This window comes from Centroberyx affinis, unplaced genomic scaffold (genome assembly GCF_046629955.1).
Source record: "Centroberyx affinis isolate AG114_WGS23_722 - 3 ecotype Tasmania unplaced genomic scaffold, CSIRO-AGI_Caff_v1 ptg000915l_1, whole genome shotgun sequence".
NCBI lineage: Eukaryota > Metazoa > Chordata > Actinopteri > Beryciformes > Berycidae > Centroberyx > Centroberyx affinis.
Genome location: NW_027279498.1, coordinates 654,211 through 672,983, shown reverse-complemented (window position 1 = coordinate 672,983; position 18,773 = coordinate 654,211). Strand labels below are relative to the sequence as shown.

At 41.9% G+C, this 18,773-nt stretch overlaps 3 protein-coding genes and 1 pseudogene across 3 annotated transcripts; 3 read left to right on the top strand and 1 right to left on the bottom strand.

Annotated features, from left to right (window-relative positions):
- The first annotated feature begins 1,280 nt into the window (after positions 1-1,280).
- On the top strand, positions 1,281-4,282 carry marcksl1a (MARCKS-like 1a). Its single transcript, XM_071521710.1, has 2 exons — positions 1,281-1,557; positions 2,918-4,282. The coding sequence occupies exons 1-2, from the start codon at positions 1,474-1,476 to the stop codon at positions 3,440-3,442; spliced, it is 609 nt and encodes a 202-aa protein (XP_071377811.1). The 5' UTR covers positions 1,281-1,473; the 3' UTR covers positions 3,443-4,282.
- Positions 4,283-6,135: 1,853 nt separating this feature from the next.
- LOC139645865 (interferon alpha-inducible protein 27-like protein 2A) lies at positions 6,136-7,730 on the top strand. The gene is made up of 4 exons (XM_071521735.1): positions 6,136-6,217; positions 6,359-6,388; positions 6,559-6,720; positions 7,228-7,730. Exons 1-4 carry the CDS (start codon positions 6,208-6,210, stop codon positions 7,311-7,313), a joined length of 288 nt encoding a protein of 95 aa, XP_071377836.1. The 5' UTR covers positions 6,136-6,207; the 3' UTR covers positions 7,314-7,730.
- A 3,306-nt stretch (positions 7,731-11,036) lies between these two features.
- On the top strand, positions 11,037-13,153 carry LOC139645866 (interferon alpha-inducible protein 27-like protein 2A). The gene is made up of 4 exons (XM_071521736.1): positions 11,037-11,151; positions 11,802-11,834; positions 12,011-12,172; positions 12,703-13,153. Exons 1-4 carry the CDS (start codon positions 11,142-11,144, stop codon positions 12,786-12,788), a joined length of 291 nt encoding a protein of 96 aa, XP_071377837.1. The 5' UTR covers positions 11,037-11,141; the 3' UTR covers positions 12,789-13,153.
- Positions 13,154-14,993: 1,840 nt separating this feature from the next.
- LOC139645874 (cytosolic 5'-nucleotidase 1A-like) lies at positions 14,994-17,332 on the bottom strand (annotated as a pseudogene).
- Between the last annotated feature and the right edge of the window lie 1,441 nt (positions 17,333-18,773).

The following is an 18,773-nucleotide window of genomic DNA, read 5'->3' as shown; positions in this document are numbered from 1 at the left end:
AATTTGGTTAAGGTTGCCAGAATTAAGAGTAATGGCTTGAAAATGGGGCAGCTGGCATTGTATTTCCATTTGTAAGCCCTCCAGGCTCTTACACGGAGGCTTCCATCTCCGTGTCACATAGGTGACCCGGTCCACGACTGGCTGGGCCACGGCCAGAAGTCCGCTGGCTCTCATAACTCGACTTGAAACACATCACCCCTGACCCCTCTGAAACTCAGAAGAGACCATGAGCTTTGCACTCGCTGAAAATGCAATGTCATGGCCGTGATCGTGGGATTTGGATGTCTGGCCAAGAGACCTCATGACTGGCTGACAGACTGATTCACTGTCTTTCTGTCTCTGTCAGTGACAAGCAGCCCCAGTGCCATCATAAGGTCTCCACTGACTGCTACACTATGCTGCGTGTTATGTAATGAGTTCACTCTTGGAAAAGCAGGAGCTGTCATTCAAAATCTGGCGGAGGCAATTAAAATTCCTGGCCGCTCGTTCAAGTATTGTTTTTCTCCACAGAACGATCTGATCAACAAGATTATCTGATGATTTGTTTCAGTCGAAGGATCTTATGAATGCTGCGATGAACCGGATGATTATTTTGACATGAATTATACTTTTATGTTTGTATGAAAGAGTTGTCATTATCTTCAAAACGAAGCCGGTGCTGGTCTGAAACAAAGGAGCGAAGGATGTCATCTGCTCAGAAAGCTGGCAATGATGAACTTGGAATGATCAACCCTAAAGAAAAAAATACTATTACATAACTATAATATTCACATAGGGATTTATAATGTGTCTGTGGTACTCATGGGTGAGTTTATAGTGACCTTATTGTACTTTGTGGTATTTTTTTTGGTTCTCATGGTATCTATATCTATAATAGCCCATTAAATATAATATAAAGTTTTGTTGTGATATTTGTATGGTATCCTTCTAAATTTTACTGTAAGACAACTGTAGTTCTTTATCATGAGGATAGTTTCTGTGTCCTGTATGATAACTACTCTTTCATTCAATATTTGCAACAAGTGCTGTCCAAGTTGAGGAGCAAAAAGACATACACATTTTCACAATATTCCTAACATATGAAACAGGGGGAAAGTCTCGCTGAGCGCTGGGTTGAGTGGCTGTCTGTTGCAGTGACAGGGGGCGAGGGAGGCCCAACCCACGGCAGCAGATTGGACAAATGTTGACTGTCACGCCCATAGGTGGAGACTGTGGTCGATTTTGAGGCGCGGTTGAAATACTCACAGTTGTACCCCAGACATCCTTTAATTTGAGCTCAGCCACCGTGAGGTTCGCTCTCACAAAAGGGGGATCTTCTTGCTTTCCAAACCTAGGGAAAAAGGGGGTCCGTCCGGATTTTTTCCTCTTTGGCAAGATCTACCTATCCCTGAGCTGGATTTTTAAATCTCAAAACTCCTCGAGGGTTTTTCTTTTTAGATTTTATTTTTTTGTTCAGAAAACCTAAAGGAAAACATGGGAGCCCAGTTGTCCAAGGGTGGAGTAGCTGTTGAGGGGAAAGCCGCCGCCGACCCTGCTGCTGCCAAAGCCAATGGCCAGGTAAGTAGGCCTACCTAACATCTCAGGGATCCACATGGCACCCAACGCCCACTTCCAGCATGGGTGCCACGGTAGATCTCAGGGCAGCGATAGAAACCGAGCTAATCCTCTTTGAATATAAACTAAACGCAGCGCAAATATCAGCCTCAATTAACAAACCACCTGTTTCTTATGAAACGTTGTCGAATTGAATTAAAACGGGCTTGATAAAACCAGGGGACATCCAGTCTAACCGGCGAGTGGCTACTAGCCCATCGGTGGCCGTGGTCGTCCCCACACAGCCGTGCACCAGACCTCCCTTTGTTAATTCCGTCTGATGGTCGCACAAGTGAATTTATATGCAAGATTTATGCAAAAACGGCAGATTGGGGTTGCAATCATTAATTCGGACGTGTTTTCTCTCATGAGTTTACTGTAGCGGGGCGGTTAGTCGCTCGCACGTCGAACAAAAGATGCGAGGCAAACGGTGCAAAGGATGCAAATGCGCTCTGCTGGAGGCGCATTTTGCGGAGTTGCAAACAAAGCGAGGACAGGCGCCAGTACAAATTCCTCTGGCTCCAACTCATACAACTGGTACATTCACACATTCTGACCAATAATTCGATGATTTGGCTTAAAAAAAATGTGTAAATGCATGGCGTGTTTTGATGATCAACGCGTAATTATTCAGTTAATGAATTGGGTTGCGAGTTTAGTTGACGGCTTGTTTCAGTCTGATCCCAATCAGACGATGCCCATTCAGAGACAATCGTGAACTTGCATTGTCAGATAACAGAATTTGATTCAAACAGTCACTCCCTTATCACTGTGCTTGCAGTTGTTTTATTGGACATGATTAGGGTGTCCAATAAAGCGATATTGGTTAGATTAACATGACTGTGGCTTTGTCAGTGATTGGAAACGGTGTTTGCTCCACTGCGACCAGACATGAAGTGCATGTTGAGAGCAGCGGTAGATATGAACTGCAGCACTTGCATGAGAGCAGCAACCAGGTTTTTCGGGGATTCCTTTGTTCCCAAACTGCTTGGTGTATTGACATCTTCATGCACCACTACTGCCCCCATGTGTTTGGAAAGAGTCACGCAAACAGCTGTTGAATTCCCCAGTCTTGAACATTACCCGGGAAAGCATCTTTCCTCAAATATAACATGGAGCAACTGTTGGGCTAATGCTTATCAGTCATATGCCAGACACCCTCTTCAAGTTATATTTGCAGTATTGGAACACATTTCTTCAAAGCAGTATGGTTTCATCTTCACTCAATTCATTTGAATAGGTCAGCGGTTGCCCTTGCCACAGGCAACGTGTTTATTTGAGCCACTTTCATTATCTTGATGCTAATGAGTTCTCTTTTCCACAGGAGAATGGACATGTCAAAACCAACGGCGATGTCTCGGCCAAGCCTGACGGAGATGCGGCCGCCACAGACGGAAACGGGACAGCCGAGCCAGCCAAGGAGGGTGAGACCGGCGCCGGAGACGCCATAGAGCCCGCTCCCGCAGCTGAGGGCGAGGCCGCCAAAGCGGAGGGCGAGGCGGCCAAGGACGGCAAGAAGAAGAAGAAGTTCTCCCTGAAGAACTCCTTCAAGTTCAAGGGCATCTCGCTGAAGAAGAGCAAGAAGGCCAGCGAGGAGGGCAAGGAGGAGGCCACCTCCCCCACGGCGGAGGACAAGCCTGAGGAGAACGGCCACGCAGCCAAGGAAACCAAAGAGGAGACGCCGGCTGCCGAGGCCAAAGAGGAGGAGGCAGCGGCCGCGGCCCCCGAGGGAGAGGCCAAGGCAGCCGAGGAGGCCCCGGCCACAGAGGCGGCCCCCGCCGAGGAGGCCGCCGCCCCGGCCGAGGACACGACACCCGCAGCCTCCGAGGGCGAGGCCAAGGCAGAGTGACTGCACCCCGTCACGGCACCTGAACTGACTTTCCAAGATTAAAGTATATAAATATATATATGAGAGACTCGTGCCACGTTCTTAAAGTTATAAACAAAACTACAAAAGAAGACAAAGAAGGATATATCACATTTGCTGATTCAACCACCAGTTCACTGCCTTTTTATTAGTTCTTCGACAGACGGAATCTCACCGGGCCCTCTCATGATGAAAGTGTCGGCGTGTGTCGCCCCCTCATGGTACACACAGGGACTGGCGTGTGGCGAAGGTAATGGATTGGATGTGGAGCGAATCAGGAATACTGACTTATTTTCCCAATTCATGGAGAAGCATCCTTGTAATAGCGTGGCAGCCCTATAACATTTTATTTTTCTTTCTCATCTTTTTGGGATCTAAAAATCGACAACGGTTATGGAGCGGGGCAGACCATCTCCTTCACTCAAAATGACTGTTATATGGACACATAAACCTTTCAAATGATCTTATTAATTTTTAGAATTCTACATTCCTATGTTTTACCCCCAAATTTCAAGTATTTTGTGCTGTATAGAAAAGTGAAATTCAAGGAGGGGAGGCGGAAAGAGCTATGTCTTTGTTCGTGCATTTTGATTCTTTTCTGGCTAAAACCACATTCAAGCTTTGAGTCTTGCAGTGTTCACATTTCAGAGTTTATGATGCAGGGTTGGGATTGTGTACAAAATGTGAGCTTTTTATCTGCAAATTGTCTCTGTAAATATGTTTTGGCCAATATTTTTGGTTCTCTTTATTTTGCTATCGTTTAAAGATGTTAATGGTTTTATTGTAACTTTTAATAAGGGTAAATAAATGTTTGATCCCCTCTGTCTTTGTTTCGCCTTGTGATTTGCACCTCAAGACACACTGTTACAAGACGGGCGGGTGTTGGAAAGGAAAGATTTAACGTGTAACATCCCTCAGCACTTTGGTTGGGGCCAGCCGAAGTATCTTCTCATAGATTACATCATTTTTACACATGAACTTCAGCATATTTGTGCACCTTTCATATATGTGGGTAATATTGAAATCAGCCCTGAATTAGTTGAAATATATATATATATATATATATTTTTTTTTTCCCTAAGAAGTATACACAACATAGTTTCCACATCACTGCAACAGCCAGATGATGGGGAAATCGCTGAGCCATTTAAAACAACATGACTTGTTGCTTCCGAAGGCACTTTAGACACAGAAACCAACATAGGAAATGAAACCTAAATTAAGTGGAGCATTAACTATTCAGGTTGCAAGGGCCTGAGTCATATTTTTAGTTTTCTCTGTTCTGCTTCTGCATGGTGTAATATCACAAGATGGCAACACCTGCACTAATATCCTGGAGAAAATTAATTCTGAACTGATTTTCTTCAGCTGGAAGTAACAGTTTCTCCAGCACAGCAAAGTGGGATTTGTCATAGTAGGATCTCTGTCTCATTTTTTCTAATGCAGTGATTCTCAACCTTTTTCATATCAAGGACCCCTAATTTAGTCCAGATTAGAGCCACAGACCCCTATTTGATGAGATTTTTATTGCTAGATATGTTTTTGTTCAGAATTCCATGACTATCTGTATTGTAGGTGGAGAGATAACAGTGAAACTATGATCAAAACAGTCATTCTTCCACATTCTCTAATTGTGTTAACTTCTGGTAAATGAAATAACGCTGAAGTTTAACAATTCATCAATTTGCTGGGGACCCCCTGGAGGCCCTTCAAGGACCCCTGGTGGTCCCCGGACCCCACATTGAGAACCACTCTAATGGACACAAGCTCTTGGAGCATATTTGACACTGAGTCATTAAAGGCCACTCTTGTCCTACTGAAAACGGAATAAATTCTTTGTCAGGCGTTTTAAACGGTATCTGAAACAGTATCTTAATGTGAAGCTGGTTGACTATGATGGTCTGTGGCTCCCTCTGGTGGAAAGACAACACATTGCATGTGTGGCTCCTGGCCATTCCAGGTCAAGAGTGTGGGCCTGTTTTCAACCATTTTTTAGTAGCAAGTAACACTTAAACAAGAAAGTTTCAAGAGATATCAAATTAACAATTGGTTGAAAAGGCAGCCTTGTATCCTTGTCCAAGATCTTGTATTATTTAGTGCCTTGAAGTATTTGAGCTTTGGTACAATAGCCTCTATGCACTAAAGGATTTGTTGGCTGATTGCTTCTGTTGAAATCAGGCTTGCATGAACTCTGAAAGATGATTATTTCTGTGAACTGATCACATTTTTGCAAACAAAGCCTTTTTCTTCAAAGCTGCAAAACCTGTGTGTCTTGCAGAATGTTGGATGAAAAGTTTAATGATCTCTTAGCATATGTACTGTAGGCTTTTTAGCTGTATTTTTTTTTCAGGTAAATTCCACTCATTTGTAATACTTTTACACCTACAACTGATGATTTAATAATGATCAAGAGCTAATAGCTCAGATGAATATATCTTGTTTTTAAGGAGCAGTCAGAACTATATCAGCTTAGAAATTATATGTTGTGTTTTCTTTTTTTTTATTTGTTTATTTTGTGTGTGTGTGTGTGTGCAATTATACAAATGTCTTACCATCTCAGAAATGGCATGTTAATGTAGTGTCCTGTGTCTGCTGGCCACATCACCGACCAGAAGACCGAGTGCTCCTCTGGCGCCGCATAGTGTCCAGATGTTGTGACTTAGTTTCATTTCCCAGGAAACGAAAGCTAACTCTGCCTTTCTAAAGCGCCACTTCAGAAACAGCTCTTCAAACCCAAAACTGCCGTCATGGATCTGGGTGCGTATTTGACAAATATGTATAGGCCTATATGTGTTTCTTAATGTTTGTCATCACAGCGTGTGTTCGATGGGTCAGCTGAAAATGTAATTGTAAACGGATTAGATGCTCTTTTTGTTTTCATTTTGTTTGTGTTTTTAGTAACCGCCCTCGCGACTGCAGCAGGCGCAGGTAAGGCACCAGGAAAATCCTTCAAGAATCAGTTGACATCATCTGTGTTTAGTTTTCAACAAATATGAAAACCCACTTTGATGTTTAAAAGGACTTAAACATTTAAATCTTTCCATATTAAAATCTTCAATTTTGCGTACATCTACCGTGTTGCTATTGCCCCTCTCCAGTAGGTGCCGTGGCCCTGGCCCCTGTCGCCCTGGGAGCCATAGGTTTCACCTCAGCTGGAATAGCTGCAGGCTCGTACGCTGCCGGCATGATGTCGACTGCTGCGATTGCCAACGGAGGTGGAGTGGCAGCAGGGGGTGTGGTGGCTGTTTTGCAATCAGCAGGTAAAAGCAATAGCTGAAAATGTTCAACATATTTTATCCAGGTGTGTCATCAGTTATATCATAGTGGTGAGACGATGAAACCAATGGAATGATAATTAAAGGGGCAATAAGTACTCCATGATCTTCATAGGAGGTTATTGGGATTGGGAGTGTCTTCAGGTTGGCAAGTTTTTGTTCCAAAACAGAGGGCAGGCTGGAAAGATGAGTTTTGAAAACCAGAAATCTCAGCACCTCAAGCAATCATTGAGGCATTGGCATTGATTAACAACACTACTATCGTGGTCATTGTAGGCCATTGGGGCTGCAAAAATCTTACTTATTGCACCTTTAATTTACCAGTTGGTAATCAAGAGAATGATCTTCTGAACATACTTTGTCCCAGTTGTGTAATGTTATCCAATGACTGGTGGAAGGACTGCCTCAACCAGGATGTGATGCTGTATTTACACTCTGTTGACACTCTCCTGCTCTGTTGAGGATCCTAACATCTGTGTAATCTCACTGTAGGTATGGCGGGTCTGTCAACAGCTGCCACTGCGGCTGTGGCGAGCGTTGGAGGAGCTGTGGGAGCTGTGCTGGCTGAGTCCACTTAACCCAAGAAGGAATAAGATGAATATTTACATAATGCCAAATGAAGAAGGCAGTTACAAATTATGTTAGTTCATTTACTAAAGCAGATTTCAGAAAGTTTAAAAGTTACCTTGTGTGATAAATCTGAGTAACCTGAGTTGAATTTTGTTATTTCTTTGCCAAACATTCAGCCTAAAATTTCCTTCCAAGAACCCAGTTTGATGACACAGAAATGATGGCAATGTGGAAGGTTCAGTGCAGGTATCATTTCCGGATGCTGATTGGCCCTAAAGCATAGTCATTTTGATACCATCTAACTAAATCTGAGGGCAATTAAAATTGCATTTTGTTTTCTTGCACTTGCAAGGTTGAACACTAATACCTTATTCCATTGTGTCAAATTTGAAGAAAATCGAATTAAAATGCATTTGAAAAGCTTTCTCAAGTTTCTTGGTTCATTAATATACATTATGACCAACCAGGTCGCTGCACTCAAACACTGTTGGGCTGAAGTGTCTGTGATACAAAACAGAAAAATAGAAATATTAGAAGTGATTTTTCATTAATGATAATGAGGGGAGGCTTTAACTAACCCAGCATGTCCCCAGTCCATGTGCACAGCACAGCATGCGGTCGATGTATGGCCAAAAGAACTCTATGAAGTTTCCAGAAGGTGGTGTTGTGTTTTGCTGTCACAGCTAGGACTCAAAACCCCACTGCATCACATCTGTATCTGCTACTTTCCAGTCAGTCCTAGCATGATTGGATGGATGGCTGTTGTGAATGGGAAAGAGAAACCATTTTTGAAAACCTTTTTAAAAAAAATATATAATATATATATAAATTGTTAAACTAATGATCCACAACTTTTTCATATAAGTAAATGTCTATCCAGTTCATGAAAGCTTTGACATTTGCTGTTCTCATCATGGTCTAAATTACAAGTTCACAAGTGTCTGTGTATCTGTGCTCATGTGTGTGTGTGCGTGTGTGTGTATGTGTGTTTTCCTCTAAGTCCAGCTAAATATATTGATGTGAATGACTGTATTTATAGGCTACAAAGGAATGCCCAAAAGTTTGTAGGAACAGTGATGGTCATTTGTTGCCACCTAGTGGTTGAATCAGATTCACTGCAGACAGACTAGTGATAGACTCCTTTACATTCACGTGACTTATTTTCTACACAAATACTGTTACTCTGACTTGAGTAAAATGTATATAATTAGCAGTACTTCATCATAAATAAAATATTCCACACCTCTGTCCACCAGTAAATGCTAACAAAATGAAAAATATAAGTTAGTGCAAACACTTTTATTGAAGCACAGATAAGCACTCACATTCAGATCTATGGGCAATTTAGAGTCTCGAATCTACCTGCACATTTTTGGAATGTGATTGGAAACCCACACCAACACAGGGAGAACATGCAAACTCCAGACAACAGTGTTAACCACTGAGCCACCCTGCCGCCCCTATTGCATTCATCTTGAAAAAGAAAATTCTTCAGATTTTCTTGTGATGACGAGATCTTCAGTAGTTATGAGAACTTTTCTCTGTGTTCAGAAAAGGATCAAAAGGTTGAAGTTGGTTTCTGATAAGCAGCTTCTCATTCAGAAGTGAAGGGAATCAATTTAAGGGCAATAGGGTATTGGTTCCAGCTTGGTCCGATAAAGTTTTCTATCTCAAATCAGGGGCCTATAATGGTGCTGTGAACAATCTCACAGAGGCCGTTTAAGGGTTAAATGTTTTTAAGGGGAAAAGGATGTCTGCTCTCCTAGGAGATAGACTTATATTCATTAACTTGACCTTCTCTCCCCAGCAACCCCCCGGAAAGCCTCACCTTCCCTCCTATTTCTTACCCTACCTTTTTTATCATACCCTCCAATCCCCCCCCCCCACCCCCACCCCCCCAATCCCATTCAATCTTGTCCGCTCCAGCTCAAATTTATCTCCTTGTGCCACTTTGCCTTTTATGTTCTTGTCTGTGTTTGTGTCTTGTATGTTTGTTTTTTAAATGCTGCCATTTTGGCCAGGTCTTGCTCAATAAAGAGGTCATTGATCTCAAGTGACTACCTGGTAAAATAAAGGTTAAATAAATAAATAAACTTGGACAATGCAGATTTCGTGCTGTTCTGGACAGATGAAAATCTGCATTCTAATTAATTTAACATTGTCAAAGTTATGCCATATTGTGCTCACAATTGCACCACCAATATGTCAGATGTCCTGTGTTATAGACCTGCCACTTTCTGAGGGTTCAAGGTATGTCACTGCCCCATCTGTAGGATAGCCCTGCCAGGATTTTGATGTTGTAGCCTTGGAAATGCATGTGCAATGGAGTGCTGCAAGTCTGCAGGTTTTCATTCCAACCAAAGACCACAGCAGCTGATTTCACTGATTAGCTCCTCCTCTCTGCTTGAATGTGTGTTAATCAGTGAAATCACCTTCTGTATCCTTTGGTTGGTATGAAAAACCTGCAGACTCTTGGCTCCCTGTGGCGCATGCTTGGCTATCCCTGAGCAAAAATGAGGCCCTGGCCTTAGTAAAACACATGATGTTGCCTGGGTCTCATGCACCAAAACAATGCTGAGATCCAGAACAACATAATCAAACATTCTGTGGCTGCTATCTTGAGGAGTACCAGTCAATGGACCATTCAAGAGTGCTGATTTGATTACATATGGCCATGGCTGCCATTAGATATAAAGAGTCCATACTACTGATTGTTCCTTTAATAACAATGATGGCTGGTCATCACCAGGTGTGACTGAACAAAAGAAATGGAGGTGACAAATTAGCTATGAAATCTAAATGACAAATAAAAAAACCCCAGAATAAATAAAGCAGCAAATGTGCAAAGTAGCAAAACAATTGTAGACATTTCTTGGTCCTGGTTGAACACATCATGCAGCTTGGGAGCCTCTGCCTCCTTGCTTGACGAACAGAAATACTCCTAGAACAGAAACAGAAACACAGAACAGAACAGAAAGACTTTTAGGTAGTTTGCCCAAGATGAATTAGGTTACATAATCCACTATGTTTTTAAGAGCAATCAGGACTATATCAGGTTAGAAATTATATGTTCTGTAGTTTTTTGTGATCGTTTTTCTTCATATTGTAGCGTCCCATCAAGGGCCGATACGTTGAATAATCAGGAGAAATAATTATCTTGCAATTCAGTGCATTTATTTGGCTAAACTTTGGTTACTGTCGGCTGTAACCACGCAGTGCAAAAGCTCTCCCAGACAACCTCGGTTTTTAGGACAGGGCCGAGAGCCGGAACAACAACAAGTCTTAATAACCTACTTCTTTGACCCGCCTCCCCCTGCCTCTAACCAAGTTTGTGTTGTGTTTGTGTCTGCTGGCCGCAGCACCAGCCAGATGTGACTTTCATTTTGTGAGTTTCATTTCTCAAGAAGTGATACTCTGCCCTTAATAAAGCCAGATTCATTACGAATTGCCAGAATACCAGAAAACAAGACTTCCTGTTTGGGTGTTTAGCCTTCAAAATAAAAGCCCTAGATTTTAAATGTGCAGAAATACAGTTTTAAACCAGTTCATTTGTATGTAATCGACAAATCCAGAGAGAGAACCCAGATTAATATTTGATGCCGTGTGTGGGTAGTGAGCTGAAAGGCAGAGTGGAAAAAAGATGGTAACAAAAAATACTAGTATTGGGAAAAACCTCAAGACAAACATGGCAAGCGGAGTGCTCCACTGGCGCCCTCTAGTGTCCAGATGCTGTGACTTAGTTTCATTTCCCAAGAAGAGATACTGCCCTTCTCTATAAAGCCCCACCTCAGATACAGCTAATCACAAGACAGACTGGCGCCAGAGGAAGACGTACCATGGGACTGTGTGAGTACAGCCTAATTGTTCCTTTGACAAAAATATAGATTTATTTGACATAACATTTCTATGAGCATTTGACCATTGCCGAATGGATGCAAAAATTGGTTGAGATTCAAGATGGGCACCGAGGAGGTAGGCCTCCATGATGCTGTCAAATGAAAACCTTCTGCCACCAGTTTGTTCTTGTCTGAAATGATTTCATATTTAAATAAACCGATGTATGAGCAACAGTTTGTTCATTTTTATATAGCCTATATACTATGTTTATGAGTAGTCTCGCTATAAAAATAATAATAATAAAATGTTTCACTAGCAAACTGCGCAGCTTTTTTGGGACTGAATTTTGTTTATGTTGGTACAAACAATATTAGAAAATTAAACAGACCGCATTCATGCGTGTAACTGCGGTCAGGAACAGGCGCTTGCGCCCATAGAGATTCAACAAAGTTTAAACTTGAAATATGCTACCCTAACTGTTTAATTTCTATAGGCTAGCCTATTTGCGCCGTGTTCCGTTGGCATCACTGAATAACAACCCCTTGTGTAATATTGCTTAAACATAACCAGTTGTGGCTGCAGATTTGCAAGTTGGAGAACTGTTCATCATTGGCAGACTTTTGCGCTTTTTGACGTTTTGTTTTCCTCTTGTGTTTTAGTAACTGCCGTCGCGCTCACAGCAGCAGGAGCAGGTAAGGCATGATAGTAAAATCCTTCAGGAATCAGTTGTCGTCATCAGTGTTTAACATCTTTGAACCCACTTTGACGTTAAAGTCTTTAAACATTTGTTTTCATCTTTGATTATTACATGGTAATGCATAATGGCCTGATCAGTGACAACTATCGTGTTACTCTCGCCCCTCTCCAGGAGGTGCGGTGGTCCTGGTCCCTGTCGCCCTGGGGGCCATAGGTTTCACCTCAGTTGGAATAGCAGCAGGCTCGTACGCTGCCGGCATGATGTCGACTGCCGCAATTGCCAACGGAGGAGGAGTGGCAGCAGGGGGTGTGGTGGCTGTTTTGCAATCAGTAGGTAAGAAGCAATAACTAGGAGGCAATCACATCAACGTGTAAGCAGAGCTTGATTTAGAGGTCTCTTGGCTGTCTCATCAAGTTCACTGCGCCTGTGTTGCGCTCTGTGATTGGTTAAGACGGGCATCGCTCAGCAGCAGCTACTCTGCTCTACCTTCTTCCCCTGATGCCGACTCTCCTGCCACTATTTTACATCTTTAGCTGTTGTCTTGGTATCAATCGATTTTAGGCTTGTTATTGTCCTCTGTTATGCTCTAAGTTGTAAGGATTTGTGGTTGTGAACTCGGATCATTATCTCCTCCCATTTTGTCCCAATTCTCAATGTTTGACTCATTTTAGGAAGTCTAATGCAGAAGTATGATTTGTTGTCTAGCCTGTGGCTGTTTTGTCTCTTGAAAAATAAGGAAGGGCAAGTTGAGGAGGATGTTTTTGATTCTGCCCTTTGATTCTGTTATGGAAAGACTACCTCAACCAGGATGTGATGCTTCATGCTCTGTTGAGGATCCTAACCTCTGTGTAATCTCACTCTAGGTATGGCCGGTCTGTCCACAGCTACCACTGCAGCTGTGGGCAGCGCTGGAGGAGCTGTGGGAGCTGCGCTGGCTGTACTCATCTGAGACCAAATATTAACCCATGATGGAATGAGACCAACATTTACATTAAATTAATGTTGGTTCACTTACTAAAGCAGCAATTTAATGTTCTCAGAAAGTTTACAAGTTACCTTGTGTGATAAATTTGAATGACCTGAAGTTTGTTTGTATGTCTTTCCCAAACATTCAGCCTAAAATCTCCTTCAGAGAAGCCAGTTTTATGACACGAAGTATCATTTTCAGGATGCTGATTGGTCCTGATGCATCGTAATTTTGACACTATCTGAGGGAAATTAAAATGGCTTTTTGTTTTTTTTGCACTTTACGCTTGAACACTATTACATTTGTCCAATTTTAAGAAAATCTAATTAAAATGCATTTGGAAAGCCGTTTCTTTGTTCACTAATATTTTATGACCTTCCAGGTCGCTACACTCAGACACTATAGGGCTGAATAGAAAACAGTCAGACTTTTCCACTGAAGCCGCTTTTGTTGCTTTGTAATCCACTTTGCCGACTGGAGGACCAGTGAAATATTACATCATCAGCAAAGGTGCTGTAATTTTTCAACTGATCATTTACGTTGGCTGCAAAATATCCTTCTAATGACTATCTGTATTTGCATGGATATGTCGATGAAATGTATTAAGTTATTTTTCTTCACCAGACCGTTTTCCCATTTAGGGGAAAAGTTTCCACATTTGTCCTCCAGTTTAGAACTTGTTTATATTTATGGTATTCTACATTGAAGCCATCAGGAACAATTAACTGAAAGCACCTATCACTGCCCCATGGTTTCAGTGTACAATGCTAGCAATAACAAGCCAGAATATTGACCTTATAACAATGTGACTTTATCTTGCAAGATCATTTTTACAATGTAAACCGTAAACAAAACAATTACATAAACCAACAAAATCAAGACACATTGAGGAAAAGATTTTTAATTGCCAAGGCACAATTGGCAGTGTTGGTGATGACTGTGAAAGAAAGTGGGTGAAGCCAATGATAAAAAAGGAACATGTCCATTTAGACTTTTATTATTATTATAAACTTTATTTATACCACTTTTGAAAACAAAATTACAAAGTGCTTTATAGAAGCATTAAAAGAGAGGACCAAAGATAGCAGAAACGGCATAAGAAGACCACAACAAGCAAGAAAACACCTGAATAAAAATTTAAGATAAAGATAGGACAAGGAGCAGGAGAGAGCCCTCTAGGATCAGAAATGAAAGAAAAGACACAGCTCAAAAAATAACAAGACACAAAATGAGGAATTTCAACAGGACGTTATGGCCTTAGTTTCTCTGGCAGGACATTCCAAAACAATATTTCTTATTATATTTCACAGAAAGCATAGCTCCTGCGAAGTGTCAGAAATATTAGTTTGATAAGGGTGTGCATAACATGCAGACATTAAGCAAGTGCTACTTATCACATGAGCGCACGCCTTATCAAAAGCAGCCAAACTGCACCATGGTTCAGTGCCAAGAGGTCTTTTCCTTATTGCTCCCCAATTTTATAATTGGGGAGCAATAATTTTATATAAATAATTACAGGGTACAATAACGTAATTAGGGGGACAAAACAAATGTAATCGGTGCCTGTTCCCTGTAGTTATGGAGTAAGTACAAGGTGTGCAGGCTGTAAAAAAAAAAGCAGTGCTTGTTCCACTCTTGTTCACAGTAATTATAGGGTAATATATATAATAGTTAATATAAAAATGCGGAGTAGTGAATAAACAAAAATGTGACTACAACTGATGTAGGACAGCTGTCAGACACACAACTGCCGTTGCATGTTCTCAACAACATCACAGTAGTGATGCTGCGTAAGATTAACGTTAGATAACGTTTGCTAGCTTGGTATGCTAGGTAGTGAGCTTGCTATCGTAGCAAATGTTATCTTACCCTAATAATCAAAAATGTAATTTTCGGAGAACAGCCATATCCTTTGTTCTTCTTTGCACATACACTGTGAGCAAATTCCTCTATGAACCGACTAATGTCGCTGCTTGAGAGAGCTGGAAGATCATTAAGACAAGTTGTAAAACACCTTGTTTCATTCTGAAGAGGACTGGTTCGGACCGGATCCAATGTTACCTGGTTACAACATCACTTCCTGTTAGCATATCACATATGTGAAAAGGCTCATTGGGGTCATTTAGATCCCATTATGTAAGCTGTAGATTCCAGACACAATGCACGTCATAACTCATCAATCTTTATTTTCTGTAGATACTGAGCATCATACATACATACATAAATACATACGTACATATTTTTCCACATGTTCAGCAAATACCGATGTCCATTAGCTGACATTAGTTCATTAGTTCTCTGACAAGAGGGGAACAAGCACTGCTTTATTTTACAGCCCGCACACCTTGTACTTTCTCCATAACTACAGGGAACAGGCACCAATAACATTTGTTTTGTCCCTTGTAATTATGTTATTGTACCCTGTAATTATTTTTTTTTAAATAAGCAGTAATTACGAAAATAGTTACACCATAACTACCTTATAAGTTTCTCATAATTACAAAATTGTTACCCCTTAATTTCTGGACTTCCTGGACTAGTTTTGTTACCCTTAACTACAACATTGTTATTTTATTAGTACCCCATAATTACAAACTAGTTACACCGTAATTAGCGGGATGTAAAATAAAGCTTTACCGAACTTTCTTTGTCCTGGGCAACTCTCTAAGCTATCCCATATGGCACGTGACACGCCACCGTCCCCAACTCCGCTGCCCCCGCGACATGAAACATCTGATCATCAAAGAAGATGTGGGGCCTGATCTTCTCCAGCATGGGGCCCTTGGGAGCCCCTGCCAGAAAGAGAGCCTCATCAGTCTCCAGATCCCATGACTGCATAGTTTTTAGCGCTCTGAAACCCGAACTGCCTGCATTGCGAGCCGTCACCAGGTAGGTCCGAATGGGGCAGTCCATGCGTCGGCCTTTGCTGTAAAACTTCCTCTGTAGCTTTCTTAAAGCCTCCAGGAAGCCCTTCAATGGCCCCTGGAGAAAGAAGGCAGGGAAAAGGAGAGTTAGCCAGGACTCTCTACAGTCTACATTTAGTAACACCTGAATTCTGGCTTGTGACATATTAAGATCAAGAGCGTAAAATGTTGTAGTATGTTTCAGTTAAAATTTGGGATTGCCTAAAGGAGTTTTATTTCAAAACTTCAATTGAAACTTGTGTGTGTGTGTGTGTAGACAGGACCTGAGGTAACTATCTCTTGTGCTATTTAAGGAGAGCACCCATGGCGCACCCTATATGTTATAAGAAAGAAGGGCGAGTTAGAACAGGTATGTCATGCTGTTAGATCTTGGTTGACGACACCTCCAGACAGCTCAACAGTAAGTTCTGGTATCCCATAACCACCCTCTACACACCCAGTCTCAACACTGATCCGAACCTAGTAAATGTATATAGTATCTACATTTACGCTTACACATAATTCAATTCCTAACCTTGTTATTGTCCTCAACAGGCTAATGAAACAGCTGACCCTACTGGCTTGAAACGACTTACTCAGCAGTGCTGAATTTGAAGTGTATCAACAAATATTGAGTAAAGCACAGCTGAAAAAGCCCCCTCAGTAGTTCAGAAATTGAATTGTATCAGCGAAAGTAACCTTAAGTAAATCTCACGTAAGTTGTTATTTAATTAAGTGTAATCCAAATCATTGACATGTGTGTTTGTGTCTCTGTGCATGCGTGTTTGCATGTGTGTGCTGACATTGTTGCTGACTTTGTCTACCATCCCTGAGGCTGTCTGCATTTGTGTGTATAAGTCACTCACGGTGATGATTGATGGTGTTGATCAGCCTTCGGTTGAGTGGTTCATTCCCGTGGTTGTTGGTCATGAGCACGACATCAAAGAGCTCCTTGCTCTCAGGGTAAAGCTCCCTCAGTTGAGTATTCACCACCTCCAGAGCCTGGGAACATGACCAAACACATCTGTCTTACAAGAAAGGCACTGACAATACTCAATCACTGTGCATTGGGGTTGGAAGTGTGTGTGTGTGTATGTCAATTAGAGTTTGTGTGTGTGCATCTACGTATGTGGCTCTGTTGTGTGTGTGTCTGTGTGTGAGTTAGTGTTTGTGTTAGTGTTTAGGGCTCATTATTCATTCACTGCCAAGCCTGGGAACACAACATAACACATTGTGTTAAAAAAAAAAAAAAAGGACTGACAATATTGAATCACTCTGCATTGGGTTTGAAAATGTGTGTATGCATCTGTGTGTGTTTGTGAAATTTCTTTGTGTGTGTGTGTATGAGTTAGTGTGTTTTTGTGTGTGTGCCTGTTTGCATGTGCTTGTGTATGTTTCCCAGCCTCTCTCTCCACAGTGTCTGACCTTGACAAAAGAGAAGGCCGGGCCGGGGCTGAAAGGCTCAGCCTCATGCTCCACCTGGTACTTGATGTACTCCTCCATGCCCTGCTGCTCGTAGATCTGCTGCTCCTTCTCCATGTTGAAGAGCACGCGTGACGACACTGCAATGGTGATGGCATTCTCTGGCTTGGGCTGGAGGATGAGAGGATAGAAATGCTTCATATTCTAACCCACATCCAACTTTGGAGTGACTTGTTATACACAAACTCAATACAGGCACAGATGGAGTGATCCCCCAAGGCCTTCAGCCATGAATCTGGCAAGCTGACTGTATGTGACGTATCAACAAGTGTGACTGTATCAACAAGATAGTGCATTAAAATTCCTATCATAGGTATTCAATTTTTCCTCTATTTATATACTTTACAAAGTATGTAGGCCCTTGATTTGGTATGGGCGGGAGTTCCTTCCCTTCAGGTCACTAACCTAACCTTAGCTCCTGTAGGCATAGAAGCCGGAAAAGGGATATTCCCTGAGTTCCCCCAAGAGAGAAGGTTAGTAGTGTATTGTATCTAGACTTTATTTTAGCCAACCAAGTTTAAAATACAGGCCACCCTGGCGAGAGCAAACTATTACTCCTGAAAAAGTGTCTGCAGGCTTACCTTTCTTGGTCCCCGGCGCAGAGAAAAGGAAAAAATAAGAAAAATGCACTCCTGGCTTTGTCTTTCGGAGTCTTTATTAAAAACAAAGTATTCTACTCAACTATCCCTTTCAGAGGGTTTAGCAGTCTAACAAAAGAGCGAGTAGAAGTGCATCTGTCTCTTCAGCAAGCAAGCTGGATATATATAGCAAGCTTCTGCAGGGTGTTTTTCTTACCACCCCTCTCATCATATTTTAACATATTCCTATCTTTCAATGAGTCTATTGCTGACATGACATTTTCACAATCTTTCAGTGGGCCTGTTGCTGGCATGTGACCCCCTGGTCTTGGCGAGCTGCTTTTTCCTCATCTTCCTTCTCCTTTCCTTCCAAACTATCTTTCTCATCTGCTTTTTGTTAGCCCCCTGTCCTGCTTTTGCCAAGGCTTGTTGTTTTCTGGTGAAAGGGTCCACAACCCCTCATGCCAACCAGGTGATGGGCTTAACACTATATAAATCTTAACAACGGAGTAAAGATCAACACAACCAACTGTCATGAAACGTGCATGACTGCACACACATTACATTCTCTTGTTTAAAGACCACTAACATTGTGTTGTGGATCTGTAATGCTCCATTAACTTACATTTTCACATCTACCAAGTCACATGAGAGCAAGCTAATGTAAAAGCACATTACAATATAATCCAGAAGAATTTGAGACTGATACAATTCAAATTATTCAACAGAGTTTATTCCCACCCCACCACACAGGTACCATTGTGTGTGTGTGAGAGAGAGAGTGAGAGTGAGTGCGTGCGTGTGTGTGTGGCTACAGCTGTTTATGGTCCAGCTATTAGACAGCCATCATGATCACTGATCAGTGAAAAAGATAAAAAAGAAAACTATTCACTGTATGGGTCAGACGACGGCTCAGCATGTGCTATGGCCCCTCCTCCTTCGCTCTCTCTCTCTCTCTCTCTCTCTCTGTCTCTCTCTCTCTCTACTCTAGCTGTAGCGTGCAT

Excerpts from the sequence above, each read along its gene's own strand:
- marcksl1a (XM_071521710.1), top strand. The coding sequence starts at position 1,474 with ATGGGAGCCCAGTTGTCCAAGGGTGGAGTAGCTGTTGAGGGGAAAGCC. Across the intron at positions 1,558-2,917 it reads CTGCCAAAGCCAATGGCCAG|GAGAATGGACATGTCAAAAC; the intron begins GTAAGTAGGCCT and ends TCTTTTCCACAG.
- LOC139645865 (XM_071521735.1), top strand. Across the intron at positions 6,389-6,558 it reads CGCGACTGCAGCAGGCGCAG|TAGGTGCCGTGGCCCTGGCC; the intron begins GTAAGGCACCAG and ends GCCCCTCTCCAG. Across the intron at positions 6,721-7,227 it reads GGCTGTTTTGCAATCAGCAG|GTATGGCGGGTCTGTCAACA; the intron begins GTAAAAGCAATA and ends ATCTCACTGTAG.
- LOC139645866 (XM_071521736.1), top strand. Across the intron at positions 11,835-12,010 it reads GCTCACAGCAGCAGGAGCAG|GAGGTGCGGTGGTCCTGGTC; the intron begins GTAAGGCATGAT and ends GCCCCTCTCCAG. Across the intron at positions 12,173-12,702 it reads GGCTGTTTTGCAATCAGTAG|GTATGGCCGGTCTGTCCACA; the intron begins GTAAGAAGCAAT and ends ATCTCACTCTAG.